At 35.6% G+C, this 20,630-nt stretch overlaps 2 protein-coding genes across 11 annotated transcripts; one reads left to right on the top strand and one right to left on the bottom strand.

The window, feature by feature from the left end:
• The first annotated feature begins 422 nt into the window (after window positions 1-422).
• On the top strand, window positions 423-14,271 carry LOC105425056 (uncharacterized). 9 transcript variants are annotated; one of them, XM_089082852.1, is made up of 20 exons: window positions 423-583; window positions 1,344-1,539; window positions 1,846-1,904; window positions 2,087-2,270; window positions 2,850-3,022; window positions 3,111-3,227; window positions 3,565-3,729; window positions 3,790-3,923; window positions 4,034-4,386; window positions 4,497-5,340; window positions 5,423-5,735; window positions 5,851-6,621; window positions 6,987-7,901; window positions 8,141-8,515; window positions 8,692-8,792; window positions 9,063-10,228; window positions 10,480-10,822; window positions 12,334-12,444; window positions 12,516-12,641; window positions 13,034-14,271. In XM_089082852.1, the coding sequence occupies exons 2-20, from the start codon at window positions 1,369-1,371 to the stop codon at window positions 13,567-13,569; spliced, it is 6,957 nt and encodes a 2,318-aa protein (XP_088938978.1). In that variant the 5' UTR covers window positions 423-583; window positions 1,344-1,368; the 3' UTR covers window positions 13,570-14,271. The 9 variants fall into 9 exon arrangements, with proteins under 9 accessions (XP_088938978.1, XP_088938994.1, XP_088938990.1 ...); XM_089082868.1 differs by having other exon boundaries at window positions 3,556-3,729; window positions 3,823-3,923; XM_089082864.1 differs by having other exon boundaries at window positions 3,556-3,729; window positions 5,869-6,621.
• Window positions 14,272-17,486: 3,215 nt separating this feature from the next.
• On the bottom strand, window positions 17,487-20,503 carry CycY (cyclin Y). 2 transcript variants are annotated; one of them, XR_967598.3, is made up of 5 exons: window positions 19,400-20,503; window positions 19,091-19,311; window positions 18,597-18,883; window positions 18,086-18,444; window positions 17,487-17,553 (listed from the first exon to the last, which is right to left on the bottom strand). XR_967598.3 is itself a non-coding variant. In XM_011635559.3 (4 exons), exons 1-4 carry the CDS (start codon window positions 19,629-19,631, stop codon window positions 18,156-18,158), a joined length of 1,029 nt encoding a protein of 342 aa, XP_011633861.2. In that variant the 5' UTR covers window positions 19,632-20,503; the 3' UTR covers window positions 17,487-18,155. The 2 variants fall into 2 exon arrangements, 1 of the variants encoding a protein (XP_011633861.2); XM_011635559.3 differs by having other exon boundaries at window positions 17,487-18,444.
• Window positions 20,504-20,630: the final 127 nt, after the last annotated feature.

Genomic DNA, 20,630 nt, shown 5'->3' with positions numbered 1-20,630 from the left:
TTTACTTGTTACTTATTGGCATGAGCGAAATCTGTTTAATATGTCACACAAATGTCGATAGACAATTTAAGAAGCGGAAGATGAATGTATAAACTAAAAATAAAAATATAACAAAAGAGAGAATAGAGAGAAAAAGATTTATAATATACATGATGATATACATAAAAATTACATTATTAATTTAAAAAAATAACAAGATAATTGAAATTGTCAAATAAATAATAAAATCGTTCCTTTTTTCCTTCAAAAATGTAATTGTAATTTCATTCATATTATCTCTCTCTCTCTCTCTCTTCCCCTCTCTCTTTCTCATCCTCTTCTGCTTTCTCTCACTCAACCTCTATTCATCCCTTCCCCCCTTACCTCTTAAGATTAGTGTCATCTAGCGATGCACGACGAATTTAATCAGTCGAAAACATCATGACCGACGATCTCTAGGATTCGCAGTGCTTCGCGATGGTTCGAATCAAGTTAATGGAGGACAATGTGTTACGGTAGGATACGCGCTCGTGGATTCACATTCGCCGCTTATGTGGGGGTGAAGGGCATGCTCGTCATCCCGGCGGAACGATAACTCTCACAGGTAATAATAAAAAAAAAAAAAAAGAAAAAAGGGAAGAATATACAGCAGAGTCCTCGTTCGCGCGAAAGGGGGACGAGAAAATGAGGAGTTGGATCGGGGGGGACCGTGAATTCGTCACGATTCGCATGTCGCGCGACGTCGCTATTTCCGGGCCACCCAACGGACCAGTAATTAGATTGGCCCGACGTGGATTAACCCCGTGAATTGTACGCCGTCGAGAGGAGATCCGCCGATGCCGATGCGGATTACGGGGGTCCGCCGCACGTTGATCCTTCGCGTAACCGCGGGGTTTGCTCTTCGCCGAAATCTTGGTAGTATCACAGTATGACTTTCGAGCCTAACCTACCTTAACGACGTAACATAATTTTAATACAGGTCGTCGCGGCAGAATAGCGATAGACTCGCATTGTTAATTGAGATTTAAGATATTTCTACTTGTACTATCGATCCTTACAAACGTACAAATAACAAAGAAAAATTATGCATATATAAGATACATGTATTCTGTATATATAATTTATGTATATATTTATTATGCGTACATATACATATATTTTATATATATGACAAGTTGAAAAAATGCTTGGTAGAATTATAACAGAATATAAGAAATACATAAAAAAGCATGAAATAATACAAAGGTATCAAACTTATAACTTATTTGTAGAATATCATAGAATTATTTTTATTCGTTTAAGTAAAATGTTTTTATGTAGAGATATAATTACACCTGTTACAATATGTTTCATAATTTATTTAGAAGTATCGCAAGGACATTCAGCTAAATGGGGAAAGTCAAGAAAAGACCGGACTTGCTTCATCGTAGCAAGTCATGCAATATATTACGCAATTTAATGCTAAGGGATTTTGGACTACGCACCACCCATAAAACCAGTACACGTGAATTGGAGCCGATAGCTGAAGCAAATCTTGTTCTAAAGGTCCATGAAGAATTGGTATGTACTTAAATATGTATGCATATGATTAATCTTATGTAACTTGTATAATTTTACTCATATCTACTCTATCTATATCTCCTATTTTATGAAAATTGAAGTAGGTTTATAAGTCTTGTCTTTTATTGATATACAACAAAATTTGTAAAAAATTCGATATTTTTTGTATCTGAGATACAAGTGTATATTTAGCTAGCTATAAAAAACAGATCTATAGGATAAATTTTGTCTGATAAAATAATTTTTTTGTTTAATTTTCTCAATTTCCAATGATTGAATTAATTAAATATATTTAATTATTTGCAGAAATGTGATTTACCTGGTGTTCCTAGAGCCACTTTCCTAATGGTTTTCAGTCCTGATGGGTAAGATTTAATAGGCAAAATGTAATAATATATTTTATTAAATCACATATAATATTATATTTTATTAGAAATCAATATTAAACAAAATTACATGTGACATATGTATAGTAGTCAATTTTATAGAATTATAGAATAATAACAGAATTGGAAAAAATTACAAGATTATAAAATGACTATTTCAGGACCATGGTAGCATCTACGCATGGAAATCACAATGTTTATATCACAGATATTACAACAGGAAAGAATATCAGAACTTTGTCTGGACATCCACGTACTCCCTGGTGCATAGCTTTCCATCCATCTTCCAGTCAGATCTTAGCATCCGGCTGTCTTGGAGGTCAAGTTCGCGTCTGGGATCTAAGTGTGAGTGTAAAATTTGGAATATCATAATTTATTTCAGTTTTAACAGCAATACATTTAAAGTTATATATGTCACAATCAAAATATCAGCAAAAGCATACAAGTTTCATAGATTGTTTTGCTATCTCTTTTTTACGTAAAGCTGAACACAATTCTTAAACAATTTAGGAATTATTTAATTGTTGAATTTACATTGATTTTTATAGAAAGAAATAGCATAGTGTAACATTAATATAGAAATTATAAAGCATATTATTTGTTTTAAAATTATTAATTTGATATATATAATTGCTTGTTTTTATATTTTATATGTTATTAGGTATTTTATATGTTTAACTTATTCAATATTAATAGTAATACAAAATTTTCTTATAAATTATTTTTGTTTCTTGCAATTTATTTTAGAAGAAATATTTTATAATTAATTTGTTATCTACCAGGAAAAATTAAATTAATCAAATATTTTTTTATTTGAAATTAAGAACTGTGTTATTTTATTATACTTTTTTATAATCCAAATTTATTTAATATTCCAAATAGTATACAAGAAATATGACTTACATTATAAATTCATTTGTATAGGGTGGTAGTGAAATTTGGAATACCGATAGCCATACTGTTATTGCCTCACTCGCGTTTCATCCCTTTGAAAGATTATTAGTCATAGCTACATGTAATGAAATTTACTTTTGGGACTGGAGTAAATCTCAACCTTTCGCCGTAGCTGCTACAAAGACTGACAAGGAAAAAGTGAGGTATGTTTATTTTAAATTGTGATTAATATAGGCTACGGATAAGAAAGAAGAAATATTACGGAAAACTCTTGTTTTCTAAAAATTGCAGATATGTAGCTTTTGACAATTTAGGAAGAAAACTAATCACAGGAATCGCTAATACACCGCAAGTACAATCACAATGGGATCGAGCTCCTATGGGGCAGTTATTTAGGACTGGTTTGATGTAAGTAAGAATATATATAGAAATAAATTTTAAATATGCGCGTGCTTACCTTTAATGTATGGATAATGTTTAAAGTTTGAAATTAAAAAGTTTTGAGTTTCGAAATAATATATAAACTAGATAATGAAATATGTGTTTGTTATAAATCTGCTGATAATAAAGTTTCATTTTTTATTTTTAAATTTCATGGTTACATCAAATTGAATATCTGTTTTGAATAAAAGTTCTCTTGATCTTGATGAGTTTATAATTTCTAATTATATTTTTGTACATTATTCTGTAATAATTTGGAAGAGATGTGTATTGTAATTAATCTCGTACAAATTAGGAATTTTAGGCATCAATCACGAGAAAGTTTCCCGGATATCGAACTTTCGCCTTTTCACTTGTGGAATCATGGCTCCCTATATGCAAGAGGCTCGGCGGATGGCGCCTTGTATGCAAGAGGTTCGGCGGATGGCGCCCTGTATGGAAGAGGCTCGGATGCAGACATAACTTCCCGGTATTTAAGTTAATGCAAAATCATCAAAATTCATCAGAGGAGTTTGCGAAATTTGAATAGAAATTTTTTCAGTGCATATCTGTTTATGCGCAGAGGTCATGATGTGTCCGGTTTTTCACGATTCGCCAATCAATTTAGAAACAGTACGGGGCAAGAGGAAGTGCGATTTCAGCGGCGACGAAATCTGTCCGAAGGTACAATATCTATGCTATCATGGCACTATGGACATTACAAGCTAGTACAATTTCATCCGGCACTGTAACAATCGAGATTTGTCGTAATAGTTTTATGCCTTACGATGTAGAACTGAATCAAACTAGGGAAGCTACATCTTCTCCGAATATCATGAGAAATCCACCTCGCCCTGTCGGCAATCCAGCGAGCGCGGACAATAATGAAAACAGATCGGCGGATGACAGCAACGACGACGATCTGCCGAATCCGATGAGGAGGCGCGATCGAGAACTTGACGCGATGAATGACTCTCATCATAGGGATGAATTGAACAATTGGGTATGGGTCGGCGTGGACGAAAGGATACGTGGAAACAACTCTCAAGTTCCAGAAACAAGGATAAATTTATGCTACAGAGATCTCGTCGATCAATATGTGACTCTTGTGAGACGTTATTTTGATGTTTCCAGAAACAGAGATACGGTAAGCTTTACACATTATTATTGTTCATACTTTGACTAATTTTTTTTTTTTTTATAAAGATTTATAAGGAGTATGTCGATTTTTTTTTTTTTTTTTTTTTTTTTTTTAAGATCGATCGTGGCACAGATCCCATGGATATGCCGGAGACATCATCCGTCAATTCCGAGGAATCTAGGAATAGGAACGAATCGGCAGCAACTGAATCATCTATACGAAGATTGAGAAATGAATTGAATTCTAGCGCTCAAGCGAATAACACAAATCTGGAAAGGCTGCAACGATGCCAGTGGTTATTGATGGAACGTTCCGAGCAGGAAGAGATCAGAACCACTCTTCAGAATTTGAGAGAGGCTTTGAATGCCGCTGCTGAGAATAATAGCTCGTGCTTGGTGCGATTGCAAAAATTGCGGGAGAGACTGCAACGGCAGACTGCGACTTTATTCGAACATTCTAACAATCGTAATTCTCGTCTTCAGCTACTTCGAAATGCTTTGAACGACGAGATCGAGGCACTTAACAATATGGAGGCTCAATTCACTAATACGAGTTCTAGAATCGAACGGTTGCGAGATGAGTTCACGATGTACGGCATTCTGCCGCGAAATCGAAATATCACTACCGATTCTTCGCAGGTAAATCTGAACGATGCCGAATGGAGAACTCTTACCTCGAATGACGGACAAGTACCTAGCACTAGTTCTGCCTCGTCGATGCTGTCTTCGAGAGACGATTTGCATTCGGAATCCAATGTGTTTCCTAGCACGAGTTACGCGAGCTCAAATGAAGAGCGTAGTACAGTATGGCCCAATACGAACAATAGTGAGAATAACAATATGTCAAGAAATACTGGAAGGGCTATGAGAAGACGATCCGATGCTTTGAGCACAGAGGATGAACCGCCAAGACGGCGAAAACGTAAATTAGGACCGATTGTACCAATGGTCTCTTATTTTGGTAATTCTATTTGAAACTACATGTGTATAATAGAGAAATAAGATTAATATCGTGTTGATCTTAAATCTATTTATTATTCTAGGAGACAGCTCGTCTTCGAGCGACGAAGGCTACTCACGAGCGTCAACGTCCCGTAACAGCGCGTCCAACTTCACGGTCTCAACTCACTCAGCGTTCCAACCGAACGTACCCAAATCTGTCACACAACGAACAAACAGCTCGCAAAATCAAGAAGCGCCAACTTCTAGTTCTTCCAGAGTGGACGAAACAGATAGGAACAATTTATCTGATAATTTAAATAACGAAGCCAATAATAATGTTCAGGATAACAGAACAACGAGAGTCACACGGAACGTACAAGAAACGAGGTCTCCAGATTTAAATCGTAGACAAGGGTGAGTGTATCTCATCTAACATTTTAAGTTTTAATAATTTTTTTTAAGATGCCATTTTAAATATCTTACATATATTTTTGAAGATGTCACATATTGGAAATTTTTAAACATTTAGAAATTCACCCTTGCTCAGGAGAGTGATAGATGTTCTGCAGATTCTTCGAGGTTTGCATGGAGATCGGACAGAAAATAATAATGCTACCCAGCAAGTATTATTAGACGACTCGGAGAATGGTTATTGGCTACTCGAAGAGAACAGTAACTCGGATTCAAATATGACGGACGATACGAATTCTAATGCCGATTCGAGCTCTCGTCGATGGACCAGCCGGTGGATACAACTACATACTTCGAGTAGGAATTCGGAATATGCTAACGACTTACCGAATGAACGAACTCAACCGAGGCCTCTTTCGGAGGACGGAGACCAAAATATCAATAGAAATAGAGAACAAAGAAATCAGTTATCGCCCGTCTCTGCGAATCCTACTCGTTACGAACAACCGCCATTATTTCCGTTTAGAAGCTTGCGAGAGAACCAATCCCAAAGAATAGAACAAAATCAAATACCCACTACTAGCGATGTCGGCAATAATCCATCTCAATCTCAGACGCTTGAATCTGGTCTTACCGATGAAACATTTGAAGAATTATCGAGATTGTTTAATCAGCCTACTGTAGCTAGTCCCGAAAGCACATCAACAATGAGCAACAGGCAACAACAGCAAAACCAGGATCAACGTAACATGGATGACCCGGATTTCGACTATGTTGATCCGGTAATGCTTGGCACTGACAATATAGATCCCAGGGAAAGTTCGCTGGGAGTTCGGCAAGGAATTCAGTTACTTAGTCGTCATATTGACAACATGCACCGCTTGTGCCGGTAAGTCAATGATATAATGCATGTTGTAGGATTTTTATAGAGCTGATATAAATTGTCTAGATATTCTAGATCATATTTTAAGTGCAAAGAATCCTGCACAAAGAGAAAAGAAATTGAAATTTTAGTATGATATAATTTAACGCTAATCAAAAGCACAACTCATAGAAATATTGGATAGTTTTTATAATTATCCAAAACATGAAAATTAAAACTCACCCTTTTAACATTGTTTCCACACAAAAAATGTACTATTTATATATATACATACACACATTACAACTACAATACAACTTATTTTCTTTCGTTTTTTTGTCAGTCAAAAATAATTATTTATAATTCATTAATATAATTTTTTTCATTTACAGAGCACGCTTAGAAATAGTTCAATTATGTCAAGTGCGCAAAATGTGGGAAGATCTACAACGACAGATACGATCGTTACACGTAACAGTCCGCGTAGAAAGACAAAACAATAATCAAGCAGAAACACAACGGGAAAATACCGCTGTCAATTCCAATCCATCAACGTCGACTGCAAGTTCACCGAGTGAATCAGCGAGAAATTTTAAGAAAGCCCTGCTGGAAAATTATCAGAGAGAAAGCAGCGAGAACGATCGTGATGCGAGCTCGTATGATCAGAGTCAGCCGTCGACATCGAGTGGGGTGACCGGAAGCTTTCTTGAGCGGAATCACGAAGATGAGCCGATGTCCAGCACTTGTAATGTCGAGGAGAGCACTAATATAAGTCTTTCAAATCTATTGCCGAGCGACGCCGAATTACGACGAATGCAGTGTCTCAAATTAAACGAGATGCTGGACGGTTTGTACGCACGGCTGACCTCGCGCTGTCAGAATTGCGATTCGCGCGTCACCGAGACACGAGCGATGAACGATCATACGTATTCCAGTTTGACGATCGACAACGATGTGCAATTACCCAGTATGTCCAGTGTTGTATCAAATATCGGAGCTAACTCGAATCTGCCAGCCGTTACTGCAATAACGACGACGGATTCGGAGCCGTTACCCAGCATCGAGAGTTTCGTCAGCAGTCTTGGTCATACCAGTCCCAATAGATCAGCTCGAGCATCGGATTCGAATGTCGATTATCCTTCAACCAGTAACGCGACTAGTAACAACAATGCTAATAACGAAGATAATATCAACTCTCATCCTTTTACACAACATCCAGCGAACGAAACTGGAGCTTCAATCTCATCACCCGACTTGCCTACCGGCAATTTTAGATCATTGGGGTGTAGAACACAGAAATATCTTCGGTATTTATGTGTATATTTTGAAAAAACAATATATTTTGTATTAAAGATGTTAATTAGATAATGTCTTTAGATTATGTCTTTAATAAAAGTATGAAACTAATCAATTTCGGATTTATATGTAAATTGCTATTTATATAAAAATAGGAATTAATTTTGTTTAAAAAAAAAAAACTTTAATTTTATATGTTAATAATTAAATTATATATAGATTTTTAAGTTTAATATATTTTATTTTTCAGACGTTTAAATGCATTGAGGTCACATCGTAATAGGCGAATTCTTAGGTCTCAATTAGCTCGTAATCCATTTCGTCATTGCGAGCATGTCAGACGACCATGGCATTTACGCAGGAATGCGCCCCAGAATAATGACAGCAGTAATAACGACAATTTAGATATGGATATCAATATCCGAGACAGAACGCGAGGTTCGAACACGTCTGAATATCTACAAAAGATGATCTTACGACTAGAATCACTGGTTCGACAGCAAAGAGCCTTGGCTCGTAACAGCAACAGAAGGTTGAATAATAATAATCGCCAATCAGAAACTAGTAGAGACAACGACAATCGTGAAATGGAAGAAATTCGTGAAGCTACAAGATTAAGAGCGAGGTAGGAAGAGCGACATGTTACATGTATTATAATATATTAATATTAAAATTTTTGACATTATTTTTAAACGTTAAATGAATATTATATTCAAGAATCGTTATGCGAATAAATATGTATATAATAATAATAATAATAATAATAATAATAATAATATATATTAATTAATATGGTTTCAGACAAGTTCTTGGTTTGATGGTAAGATCTCTGATCCAATTCTTTGAAGTAACAAGATCAGGAAATGGTTCTCAAAGCAATGTTCTATATGAACAGATGTATAGTAAGTTCATTATATAAAATTATCGGAATATGATATAATTTGAAAAGTAAAATAAAGGAGAAAACAAACTCGTAAGATTAAATTTTTTATACGCAATTTTGTTTCCAAGAACATTAATTTTGAAAATTGATTCTTGCCATTCTACAAAATATAGAAAAAAAATTTTTGAAATTGTCACATTCGAGTTTGTTGAAAGTAAAACTGAATGTTGAATTGTTATAGCAATTTTCTTTTTTTTTTTTTTTTTTTTTTTTTTCTTTTTTCTTATAGAATTGTACGTATTGTTACATCTGGCACTGGAGCTAACAGATTTATTATTGGCACAACTGGTAATAACGAGACGAGAGCTGGAGTCTAGTCAGTACGGACCTTTCAGTTCTGATTTGTCGGTTGACAACCAAAACAGAGGCGACACGCGTGACAATAACAGCGTCGACAATAGTCTGCAGACAGAAGATCAACATCGCGCAAACGATAACGTATCAAGACGCAACAGAAACAGATTCCCGAGAAATCGCGGTGAATTGTCAAATGCGGAGGAGCTTCTCTCAGTGCATGGAAACAGACGTTACCGCTTTATGGCGGAACAATTGAAGTGGTTGTTTCGCTATCGTCGAGGAGCTCAAAGCAGTAGCGGTCTGTCTGGAAATCAAACCAATAATCCAACGGCAGCTAGACCAAGCGATAACGGCGATGATGCTGATAATAATTATGACGATAATGCACAAAACGAAGATAATCGACAGTCAATTTCCGAGCACGCTCTGTCGGCAGAGGTGCAGAGTATCGTGGAAAGAATTCAAAGTAGCAGCTCGATTGACAACGATGATCGCGGAGAGGTCAGGGCAGGAGTTGAGAATCATACGATTGACGCTGCGAATGAATCACGAAACGCGAATGAAAACTATCGACGAAGTTATAGAAATGCCACAGTATCTGAACCAGCGGTGAGGCGCACCAATGAATCGAGGGGCCCGCAGGAAGCCGATTCTGATAACTGGAGAAATTACGTTTCTTATATTACGTCGGGAGATGAACAAAGCGCTAGATCGACGCATCAGAGATCTCGGTGGCTCCTCCAATACGCACGGGACGCGTGCTCATCGTTACTTGAACGACCTTTGCACAGATATGGCAACTCTGACCCGAATAACAATCGCAGATTCTCTCACAGCAGGGAAAGTGCGTCTCTCCGACGAGAATTCAATGTGCCCGAGTTACAGGTGAACAACGTACCTGTGAACGACTTGGATAATCTATCTGGTAATCCACGAAGAAGGCAGAATACGCCACCAACTCCGCCGCATACGCCTCCGCCGTACTTGATCAATAATTTTCTCCACAATGCCGACAATAGGAACAACGATCGGACAAACGAATCCGCGGATCAGCCAGGACCAAGTTGGGCTAGTCAATCGAATAATAATAGAACCCGGGTATAACGTGAATTCACGATTTTATACGATTTTTTTTACGATTCGATAATCAATTGTGATTATAATGAACTGAATAATCATATTTTACATTTATATTTTACAAGTAATTTTTTTTTATTACATTCATAAATTTCTTATTATTTCTTTATATTGAAAAACGATAGATTCGATCGTTGTTTATTTAAAAGATCGATAAAGATCAATCTTATATGACTCAATAACTTATTTTTAATTGTCCATTTTTCCATTAGGTGTTGACTCCAACGATCCTGACATTATGGCGAAATCGGCTTGGGCCTTGGAGACCTCGGTACACTGAATTTGTAGCTAATATGGGATCACGAATTGGGGGAAATGCTGCCAATTCCAGTAATAATAATGGCGATGATAACAGCAGAGGAGCAGGAGGAGGAAGAGGAGGAGGAAGTAATGAAGGAGGATCAGGAGGACCAGGAATAGGAGGAAGAGGGGGAGGGGGAGGAGCTGGAGGCGGAAGTGGTGGTGGAGGTGGAGGAGGAGGAGGAGGAGGAGGAGGAGGTGGTGGAAGTGGAGGATTAGAGCCAGAAAATGAAGATAATGATTATTGGAATCTTGGTACATTTTTTACAAAAGTTTTAAATAAAAAAATATTTTATTATATGAATAATTATCTAAATAACATTTTCGATAACTTTAAACATTTTCTATTTTTGAAATGCTGAATTTTTCAAATTGTGATTTTGGTAACATTGAATAATTTATGTTACTGCAAGATACACAGATACATGTATTTCAAAGAAATATAATTCTTATGACGATTTTTAAAATTTTATTTTTAGGAAAAATGTTCTTAGAATAAATTATGTAAAAAAGTTTTGATTCTTAGTTTTTTTTTGATTTTTTTCACATAAATTATCAATATTAATCGTTACCTCCTATATAACATTGTAGCAAACTAATGTTTACAATTAATTTTTAAATTAATTTTTAGATTTAGATATATATATATATATATATATATATATATATATATATATATATATATATATATATATACACACACAGGGTGTCCCAAAACTCCCGCATTTGGAGTACACTACGTGATTCTTTATGCTAAAAGAAATAACTTTTTCCGTTAGCAAAATTGCTTGCGACGAATAATTTTTACAGTGGATCAGATTAAAAGTGACGAATGAGCGCGCATATGTGCATAGCTGTCAAGAGCTGGCGCGCGTTTTTCAGGCCGGTAGTCAGGCCGGTAGTCAGGCCGGTTGCAGTCTGATACTTAATCTTTGACGTACTATATTGTTTAAAATATGATAAAAGTTAACAAAATAAGTATTGTTTTCATCCTTTAACGATTTAATAAAAAAATTGTCTGATTTCGTAACATTATCTCGAAATAAAAATAAATGTAAAGTACACTATGATGTATGAACTGAGCATTCTATTAATTTAATTACTGCACAATTGTATATAACAAAAAAATATACTGAATTTAACGAATTATTTAGATATTATAAAAAATCAATTTTTTTATTTTTTGTGATTACGTAATTAATAAGTATTCATTAAATTCAGTATTTTTTTATTGTTATATGCAATTGTGCATACGACAATAAAAAAATAATTAAAATAATAGAATGCTCAGTTTATACACCATATAATTTACATTTATTTTTATTTCCAGATAATGCTACGAAATCAGACAATTTTTTTTATTGAATTGTTACGTAAAGGATGAATACAAATATTTATTTTGTTAACTTGTATTATATTTTAAACAATACAATACGTGAAATCATCAAAGATTAAGTAACCAGGCCTGAAGAACGCGCGCCGGCCCTGACCGCTACGCACATACGCACACTCATTTGTCACTTTTAATTTGATTTACTGTAAAAACTACTCGTCAATTTTCATGCAATTTTGCTAAAGGAAAAAGTTGTTTCTTTTAGCATAAAAAAATCACGTAGCATTTTCCAAATACGGGAGTTTTGGGACATCCTGTACACACACACACACACACACACACACACACACACACACAATGTATATATATATATATATATATACATTATATATAAGTGTATATGTAAGAATATTAATATCAAATCATTTGTTAGAACATCATATTCCAATGATGGGTATACCATTCAATCCAGCATTGGAAATTCAGAGTTATCGTGTTCAAGCATGGGACTTTTCTAACGGTGATATACCTGATATCACAGACCGTGAGTAAAATTGCCGGGTATATGTTATTTACTTTTTGCATATGTTTATACACACTAACATGATTTTTCAGCTGAGAAAAATGTCGTGGTGCGAGAATGCAAGATTCATAACGATGCTAGTATCGACATATCCACAGATGGAAAATTGCTGGCAACGCTTTTGCAATCGGGTCGTATTAATGTGACAACTACATTAGGTAAGCGAGGAATGCATGTTAAGTCCTATGTTTTTAAATATTTTTTTATATATATATTTTTAAAATATTAAGAATTCTGTTTCAGTATACGCGTACTTAGCGTTTTTTCTTTTTTATCTTAAAAGGATTATTTTTTATTCTTGTATCATATTTTTTTCGCACCAATAATCTTTAGTGTGCAGGGAGATATTTTTAAAAGATAACTCGCACAAAGGGTAGCGTATATTAAAATAATATAACAAAATACACTTTGCACATAATCTCTTCTTTATGCGTTTCTATTTCTCGTGCAATTTTTTTTTTATCATTTATTACAAGAAACAGCATAAAGTAAAACTGTGTTATTTAAATTATAAATCTAAAGATACATAATTTTCTACTTTGATTTACAGGCATTTATAGTTTGCAGTGGGAAACATTAGGAGAAAAAATTTATTCAACTAAAATCGATCAAACAGTAGTGTCTGTCTCGATATCGCCTACGCAACAACATCTCTTGGTAGGTTTGGCACGCAGGATTCACGTACCCTCCAGGCCCTTTCCAATGGCTCTGATTTACAAGCTAATGGAGAAGCAGCCCGACGACGAGAAAAATGTTTCGTCGATAGATCCGTCCATGGAGTTGGCATACGATTCCTCCGACGAGATGCTCGACGATAATGTTTCCACGAGTACTATTCCGAGACGGAATAACGTTACAGTCAACACTTATAGACCGCATATCCGAGACTGGCGGATCCGGATGAGAAACGACCTGGACATGGACATCAAACGTCACAGAGAAAGCATGGTGCTTATCCGGGAATTGTTGCAAAGCACCCGAGAGGCTACGGGCTACGTTAGTCTGAATTGCATCAGATGGGCGCCGCAACCGGGTCAGGGGATGGTTTATGCGACGAACACCGGACAATTGAATATTCTGCAGTGATTCTACGCCCGTAGTTAGATGGAGATGAAAGTAAACGTTTCTCTTCGTATTATAATGCTTACAATGAATGTGTCATACGTGTAAGACGTAATACAATATCGCGATTCGCCCCAAACGAATTTCTTTTCGATAGGTCCATAAAGAAGGATTTGCCAAGGATTTGCGCGATATGCAGTAATAGTTTTTATCCATTACGGTCGGTTATCAATTTCGCCGGCTTGTATGACAGTGATAATTAGTACGAAGACTGTTACGGATTATAATCTGTATTTTATTCTTTTTCGTGCTATGCTATCTTCTTTTTTTTTTTGTTCTGTGAAAAAGAGCAAGAAACGCAAGATGTATAAATATAAAATTTTGTGTTTGATTGATCAAGTTATTATTGTATAGTTTATGTAGTTTTTATATCTCTATGATTTAAAGAGTACTTTTGGGCTGCATTCAAGGTGCACGCTATCTGTCCTATCTTTAACGCTCATTATATGAGGATAGAATAACAACAATAGTGCACATCCCGAACGCGACCTTTGTGCATTGTTTCTATTAGACTGAATTTGTAGTACGATCGTCTTTCTTTTTAGTGGAGCTTCTGTTACGCCGTATAATTACGAAAGTGTGGGGAACTGGGTCGTTATATAATATCAATATGTATTTACCGATCGGATGAACGTTAATACCGTCAAATAAATCATTCAGAACGTACTTCCTACTTTTATTATCTTAACTGTAAGGAATAGAGCAATTTATCGTGCCATCTCTTTGCAATACTTTTATCTGGTGGCTTTTTTATGTTGATACTTTAACATTATTAACTGGAGATATATTTATAAATTTGATCTTTTTTGATGATATCTTTCTTCGTTTTACCTTTGTACTGCGAGACGAGATGTTTATTAAAATTCCATGTATATTTGTTTTATACATATATACATGTATATTAAAAGTTTTGGCGTAGGATATAATATACAAAATGCAAATATACATGTTGATTAAGTAAATTGTTTCAGGCACAATTTTATTTTTGTAAAAAATTGCGTGTCCTTTAGAAATTTGGCGGTTTTCGAAAAGAGAATGGCTCGTTCGTGTATACAGTCATCGGGTTTCGATACAACTATTGTACACATAGTCAAATAAACACGTAATTGTATTTCTCTGTGTATAATCGTTATCAATAATAATTTCTTTGCAAAAAAAGCACACGTTTTATACATCTTTACTGTCATACATCATGCTATCTACGCGTGCATATACCGTTTCTTCCACTTTGAATTGTGTAAATCTTCCTCGAATGAAATACAAGAAAGGTAATATAAATTAAAAACACGCGATTAATATTTTACATTTTCAAGGAATGTCATCTTGCATGCGATAATCCATAACAAAGCATTATGTATTCAAACGGAAGCATCCATTTTGTCCGATATCGAATAAAAAAAAATGTAAGAGAAAGAGATTTCTTGTTGTTTCATCTTTTAGTAAATGCGAAATATGCGATAGAGTATAAATCTCATAGCCTTAGAACATCCGCCTCTGTAATCGGACAATAAAATTTACAATGAGAAGATACAGGCGTGTTTTATGCAGATATTTATAAATATATACAAAACGATATTATATAATGTATTGGTATATCTATTTATCACAAATTCATATTATAAAAGCATCGATCTTGTAATACGTTAAAAACGTAATACTTATTACATGGAGTTAAAGTATTGTAGGAATCTATACAGATGCTAGGATGGAAGACTCGAAGGCGATCCTTTCGAAATATCGCCTTCAAGCGCGATAGTTTCGTAGTGTGCTCACGGGTAACTACTAACGAAATAGTACGATTTATGATACATACGTTCACGAATCTTATACGAGAGAATTCGGCAATTTATTTACAGGACGCAATAAGACTCGAAGATTGTCTTTATAATGAATGTCTATTTATAAAAATAGTCATGCGCGTGAAGATTTACGAAGATCTAGTTTTATCGGAGAATCAAGACGAGATAAAAAATGAACGAAAATCGCAGTGCAGTATACATTTTGTGTCTATTTGAGTGTGTGTGAGAGTGTGCAATAGTCTATACAATATAATTTTAACATTTTGGCATCGTACAGTGTATTAATTGCTTCATTAAAGTTGTATAAACACTTCCGACATACATAGCATATGTAAGTAGTTACCTATAATGCAGTAAAAATATACTTTTTATCGGACAGCGAAATAAAAGATTGTAATATGGACAGAAATCGCAAATATGTTACATTACACGCCTATCATCCCGGTACGCTATACATAGCATTAAAAGCTGAGAACGTACGTTATTACTTCGTTTCTTCCCACGTATACATTGGACTTTTTATCGCTCTATTATAAATTCGACCATTCGACAATACTCTGACTTTCGTGTAATAAAATATAAAAATAATAAATTGTAATTACTCTTCCCTCACATTCTGAAAATCCAACTTTCAGAACTTCAGATTACACTTTAGTTCCTCTTATAGACATAACCAGTCATACAATAAAAAACTATCTTATATTTAAAGTGTTCTAACTGGTAGATACAAAATATTAAATTATATCATAAAGTTAATTAATAACACGTATGATACACGATTATATTAACGGTATATTAACGGTATTTCAATTCGATCTTGTCATACAGTAAAATGTGAGTATGTTACAACCTTCATGTTCTTTATTTTCTTTCTCTTTAGTGTGAGCGTGTTCCTCGATGATCTTTGGAAGATTCAATCGCATGCTTTACGAAACGAAGACTTTACATAGCTGTCAGATTTGAATACTTTATAGCAATTTACGGTCGTAAAAATGCGATCATTTCATGCTTCCTTATTATATCAAACACGTCGATAAACACTTATTCAATGCATCTCTGTAGAAAGTAACTATCCGAAAGTAATGCATATTGCAGTATACATTATGAAAAGAGCAAACGTGATTTGATATCGAATTAAATTTAAGTTTCGATAATCCTGTTTGAAATAAACCGAATTTTAAATTCGATCATTAACAAAGTGAGTAATCCTATAAGACTGAGTAATCTTATAAGAGAAAAATGATGCAACCCTGATATCATGGCTTATCCTTATCTCGCGCATTATCTAAAGTTATAAATCCATGGAAGTAGCGCCATATAAAAGCAATTATTTAGACTAATTTATCGTGCCCTTTAGTCTTAATAAGCTATAAAGGCTGATTTGCTAATATATATACGCTATTATATAATATACTTATTGTAAATGGTGTTCTTGCTATGTACTATTATTCAAAATACATAAATCATCTATCAAATCCGATATATCGAATTGTGTCGATAAATTTTTCTTTTATAATTTGTGTTACGCTGTGCATTCATGATTAAAGAAAACTTTAAATAATTCTAAATCAAAATGATAAAAACAAATAAACGGCGTGCATGTACAGAGATATATCAAAATAACAAAAGAACAAAAGAATACTACATGTTTAAAAAAAATAAATAATTCTAAACTCATGATAATTTCTCTATAATGATCTTTCGATGTACACGAAACTGAGAAGACATGCAAAAGATCAAAAAGATATACTAATATACTTAAAAATAATTTAGATACATCAAGATAACATGCAATTCTATACCTTTGACATGCAAACTTCTAATTGGATTATTATTTTGGTAAATTACGTAGCGTTCTAAGAAACTGATAATCTTTAATTTGAAGCACGCTGAATATTTTCGCTTTTTAAAATGTTATTAGTAAATCAGCCGTAAGTTTGATTCTTATTAAATTCAGTCAATATATAAAATGCTTTGGATAATGAATAGTTGACTAATATATATCACAAGTTATTTTCTCCCATAAGGACAGTACAGATAATGCTACGACTAAAACTTTTTCTCTTTCTCTCTCTCTCATCCTTTGTTTCGTCAATACGCCTTACATTCTTCGTTATATCCACATTATAAGGTCCCAGATAGTAGGAATCTTTGCACAATCAACAGAATTATATTTATATTTATTGACAAATAAGATTAATATTTATAGATGTCCGTAATTAGTAACAAATGATTAATCAAAGCAGTTGATAATTGCTCCATAAAGAAGGTCAAAATTGAAATTACTTTTTATCGGAATTGACTCATGATTCTTGAATGCAAATAACAAGAATAATGCATCAGACGAATTGTCTAATGAACTGTCGAAATTTTAGTGTATATGTATAATAATTACAGTTAAAATTGTTATTGCAAACCATACTCGTGATGGAAGTTCTTTCATTATACAACTTAATTGTATACATATACATTGATATATGCGATATTTTTAATCTAGCTTGGACAATACATATATTTATATATAAAAACAGTTTTTCAAGATGTATATAATACATCAAATATTCCACAATAATTAAACAGAGGTATAACACAAATGTTCGGTACATCCAAACGTAATCTCTTTGAAAAAGAATCATTAAAATTGATCGATAACAATAATGTCTCTATAAAAATTCACGTACCTCCATTTAAAATCTGAGCAGTAATCACTGCTGTCTGTGTTTATATCCACCTATATCCATACATATATGTTTAAGATAAAATAGCGATGCTACGTCTAGGTCCGCCTATGCATACATTGTCTAAGCTGGACCACTTTTTAATACCGGTACGTAAGGCTTCGGCTGTGACCTTATCTTCATAAACTCTGGACATAGCTTCTAGCTTTTGCGCCTTTTCCTTACTAAGCGGTTCGCTAGGGAATGTTAATTCGTTCGCTTCCGCAAGTGTACGAAGATCGAAGTAATATTTGGCATACACACTCGAAGGAACATTTATGTTGAATTGCAACATCTCCAAGAATTGTCTCTCTAATTCGTTCCTAGTTAGAAATCATCAAATTAGTAAATAAATAATTAATATGGTTAAATGATATGATAACTGTGTTTACATTTCTATTCTTTATTGGTTTCGGTTCATTTTATCTTCTTGAAATCAACAAATATACAATCTAAATATAAAAAAAAGACTTACATATCTTCCACTGTGATATCCTTTAAAATTTGACAGTAATCCACATTCCACACTGCCTGATCGTCCCAGACTTTAGATGCTAATAGAATAGCTCCCAATACTATACGTTTCCAGTTAGCGGGTGTTATGTCGATCTCCGCATAAGTAAGTAGGCGTTCGAGATAAACCAACGTTATGATGGCACATTCAGCAGTGAGCTGAGCGGCGTTAAACAAAGTCCTTATAAATTTATATATCTGCTTATGCTCTGGATTATGCTTGTCGTAATCCTCTGAAACACCATCCCTCTAAAAGGTAGATTGACTATTCAAGCGTTACTCCATGACATATCATACAAGGAAAGGTCTTGAGAATCTTTCTCTAATCATGCAGTTGATATTAAGTGAGAATAGAGCAGGCACGAAGATACATAAGAACATATAGAAAAAGAGATAGAGGCAGATCGTTGGATCTATCAAGGTAGTTGACCAAATAGTATTTCTTTGACGTATTACCGTTAATGGATGTAGTTTCTCATCAAATATATCAATCTGTCGCTGCGAAGTTCTATTCTTAATATGATAATAAACGGCTAAGGCAACGCATTTGACGGTATTTTTTAAGTTAGGTTGTGAAACCGTGCTGTCATCTAGGTATATTGTACTGCAGCTGCTACTCTTCTTCAAAGGCCTTGTGTCTGCTATTTGATGTTGACTCTTCTTCCTTACCATGCCATCTAGAAAAGACACAGAGTGAGATCAAGTATTTATTATCGCAGGGACCTGAAACTTTTTTCTCGCGACATCCCCCAAATCAATACCCACTTTCAATAGCTTGTTTGGAACGCTCCATAAATATAGTTCCCGCGCACGGGTGTAACGACGGATCCGAGTCCCAGTCCTCCGGTTCACGTTCACTGATATGTTGCAAATTATTAACGCTAATCCCGCCTTCCGGCAGGTGTTCCTCCAGGTTACGCGTGGCGCACTCAGACCCGACCTCCTTGCGACCAACCTGTGGACTGGAGTAGACGCAACAGCTATTCTTGTTCCCCATGTTTCCATGTAAACTCTATACCGGCCAGTGCCCCGGCTAAGTGCCCCGCTCTTCCCGCACTTCGCGCGCGCGCGAGATCACGCTTAGTCTCAATTTGCACGCGAGGGGGATGGCTGGCCGCGCGGTGAATTGAAGCCGCGATGCGCGAAGCGGCACGCTTCTTGCTCGATGTTAGGTAGTTGGATAGTTAAGTAATAGATAGATAGGTGGATAGATAAGTAAGTAGATAGGTAGGTAGGTAGATAGACAGGTAGGTAGGTAGGTAGGTAGGTAGGTAGGTAGGTAAGTAGATAGATAGATAGGTAGGTAGGTAGGTAAGCAATGCTCGCTACCTCACATTTCGTTGTGCGATAAACGATCAGCTGACGGGGCCGTTCGTACGATTGGTGATGCGATTCGCTCGCCCGCGGCTCGTCTGGCTCATTTCGGCGATGCTCGCCAAAAAAAGCAGCTCGCGCGACGGAGGTCTCCTCGCGTCTTGTTCTCCGGCGAGGAGAGGAAGCAGAGGAGCAGCTCCCTATTTCTTTCTTTCTTTCTTTCTCTCTCTCTCTCTCTCTCCTTCCCTCCTGCCCTCTCTTTCTCACCGGAAGGACGACGATTCGTCCCACGATTCGTCAGAGAGCGAGGTGGCAACGCCTCGACACTGTATTCGCGCCGGTCAAGTCCGCCTCCGGCTCTATAATCGCACTCGAGCAGCTACGCGGTCGGCCGCGATCGCGATACGCAACGCGATTCATTGTCGTACCATCGCAATCCCATTCTCATCGCGCGTCTATCCGGTTCGCACAGGCTCGCGCACTCGAATCCCGCGAACGCGCTCGACGAACTACGACCAACCGCGACGCGACCTGATCCTGCGCCCTCCTGCGCCAGCCTCATTACCGCGCATATTGCGCCACGTTGCATCGCACGCCGCCTTGCGGTGCGCGAATGTCCGTCGGCGCATCGATATGGTTGGTCACGATATCTAGTCGGTGACATGTATAATAAAGCGAATGA

Source organism: Pogonomyrmex barbatus, unplaced genomic scaffold, assembly GCF_055798465.1.
Source record: "Pogonomyrmex barbatus isolate J1 unplaced genomic scaffold, ASM5579846v1 scaffold1, whole genome shotgun sequence".
In the NCBI taxonomy this organism is placed as follows: Eukaryota; Metazoa; Arthropoda; class Insecta; order Hymenoptera; family Formicidae; genus Pogonomyrmex; species Pogonomyrmex barbatus.
Note: the sequence above shows the minus strand (reverse complement) of the source record. Positions and strands in the feature narration are given on the sequence as shown.

Coding starts and splice junctions, on each gene's coding strand:
- LOC105425056 (XM_089082829.1), top strand. CDS start 1,369: ATGGGGAAAGTCAAGAAAAGACCGGACTTGCTTCATCGTAGCAAGTCA. Junction 1,905..2,086: donor ATGGTTTTCAGTCCTGATGG/GTAAGATTTAAT, acceptor TGACTATTTCAG/GACCATGGTAGCATCTACGC. Junction 3,730..3,789: donor GATGCAGACATAACTTCCCG/GTATTTAAGTTA, acceptor AAATTTGAATAG/AAATTTTTTCAGTGCATATC.
- CycY (XM_011635559.3), bottom strand. CDS start 19,631: ATGGGGAACAAGAATAGCTGTTGCGTCTACTCCAGTCCACAGGTTGGT. Junction 19,312..19,399: donor TTCCAAACAAGCTATTGAAA/GTGGGTATTGAT, acceptor TGTCTTTTCTAG/ATGGCATGGTAAGGAAGAAG. Junction 18,445..18,596: donor GATATCACAGTGGAAGATAT/GTAAGTCTTTTT, acceptor ATTTCTAACTAG/GAACGAATTAGAGAGACAAT.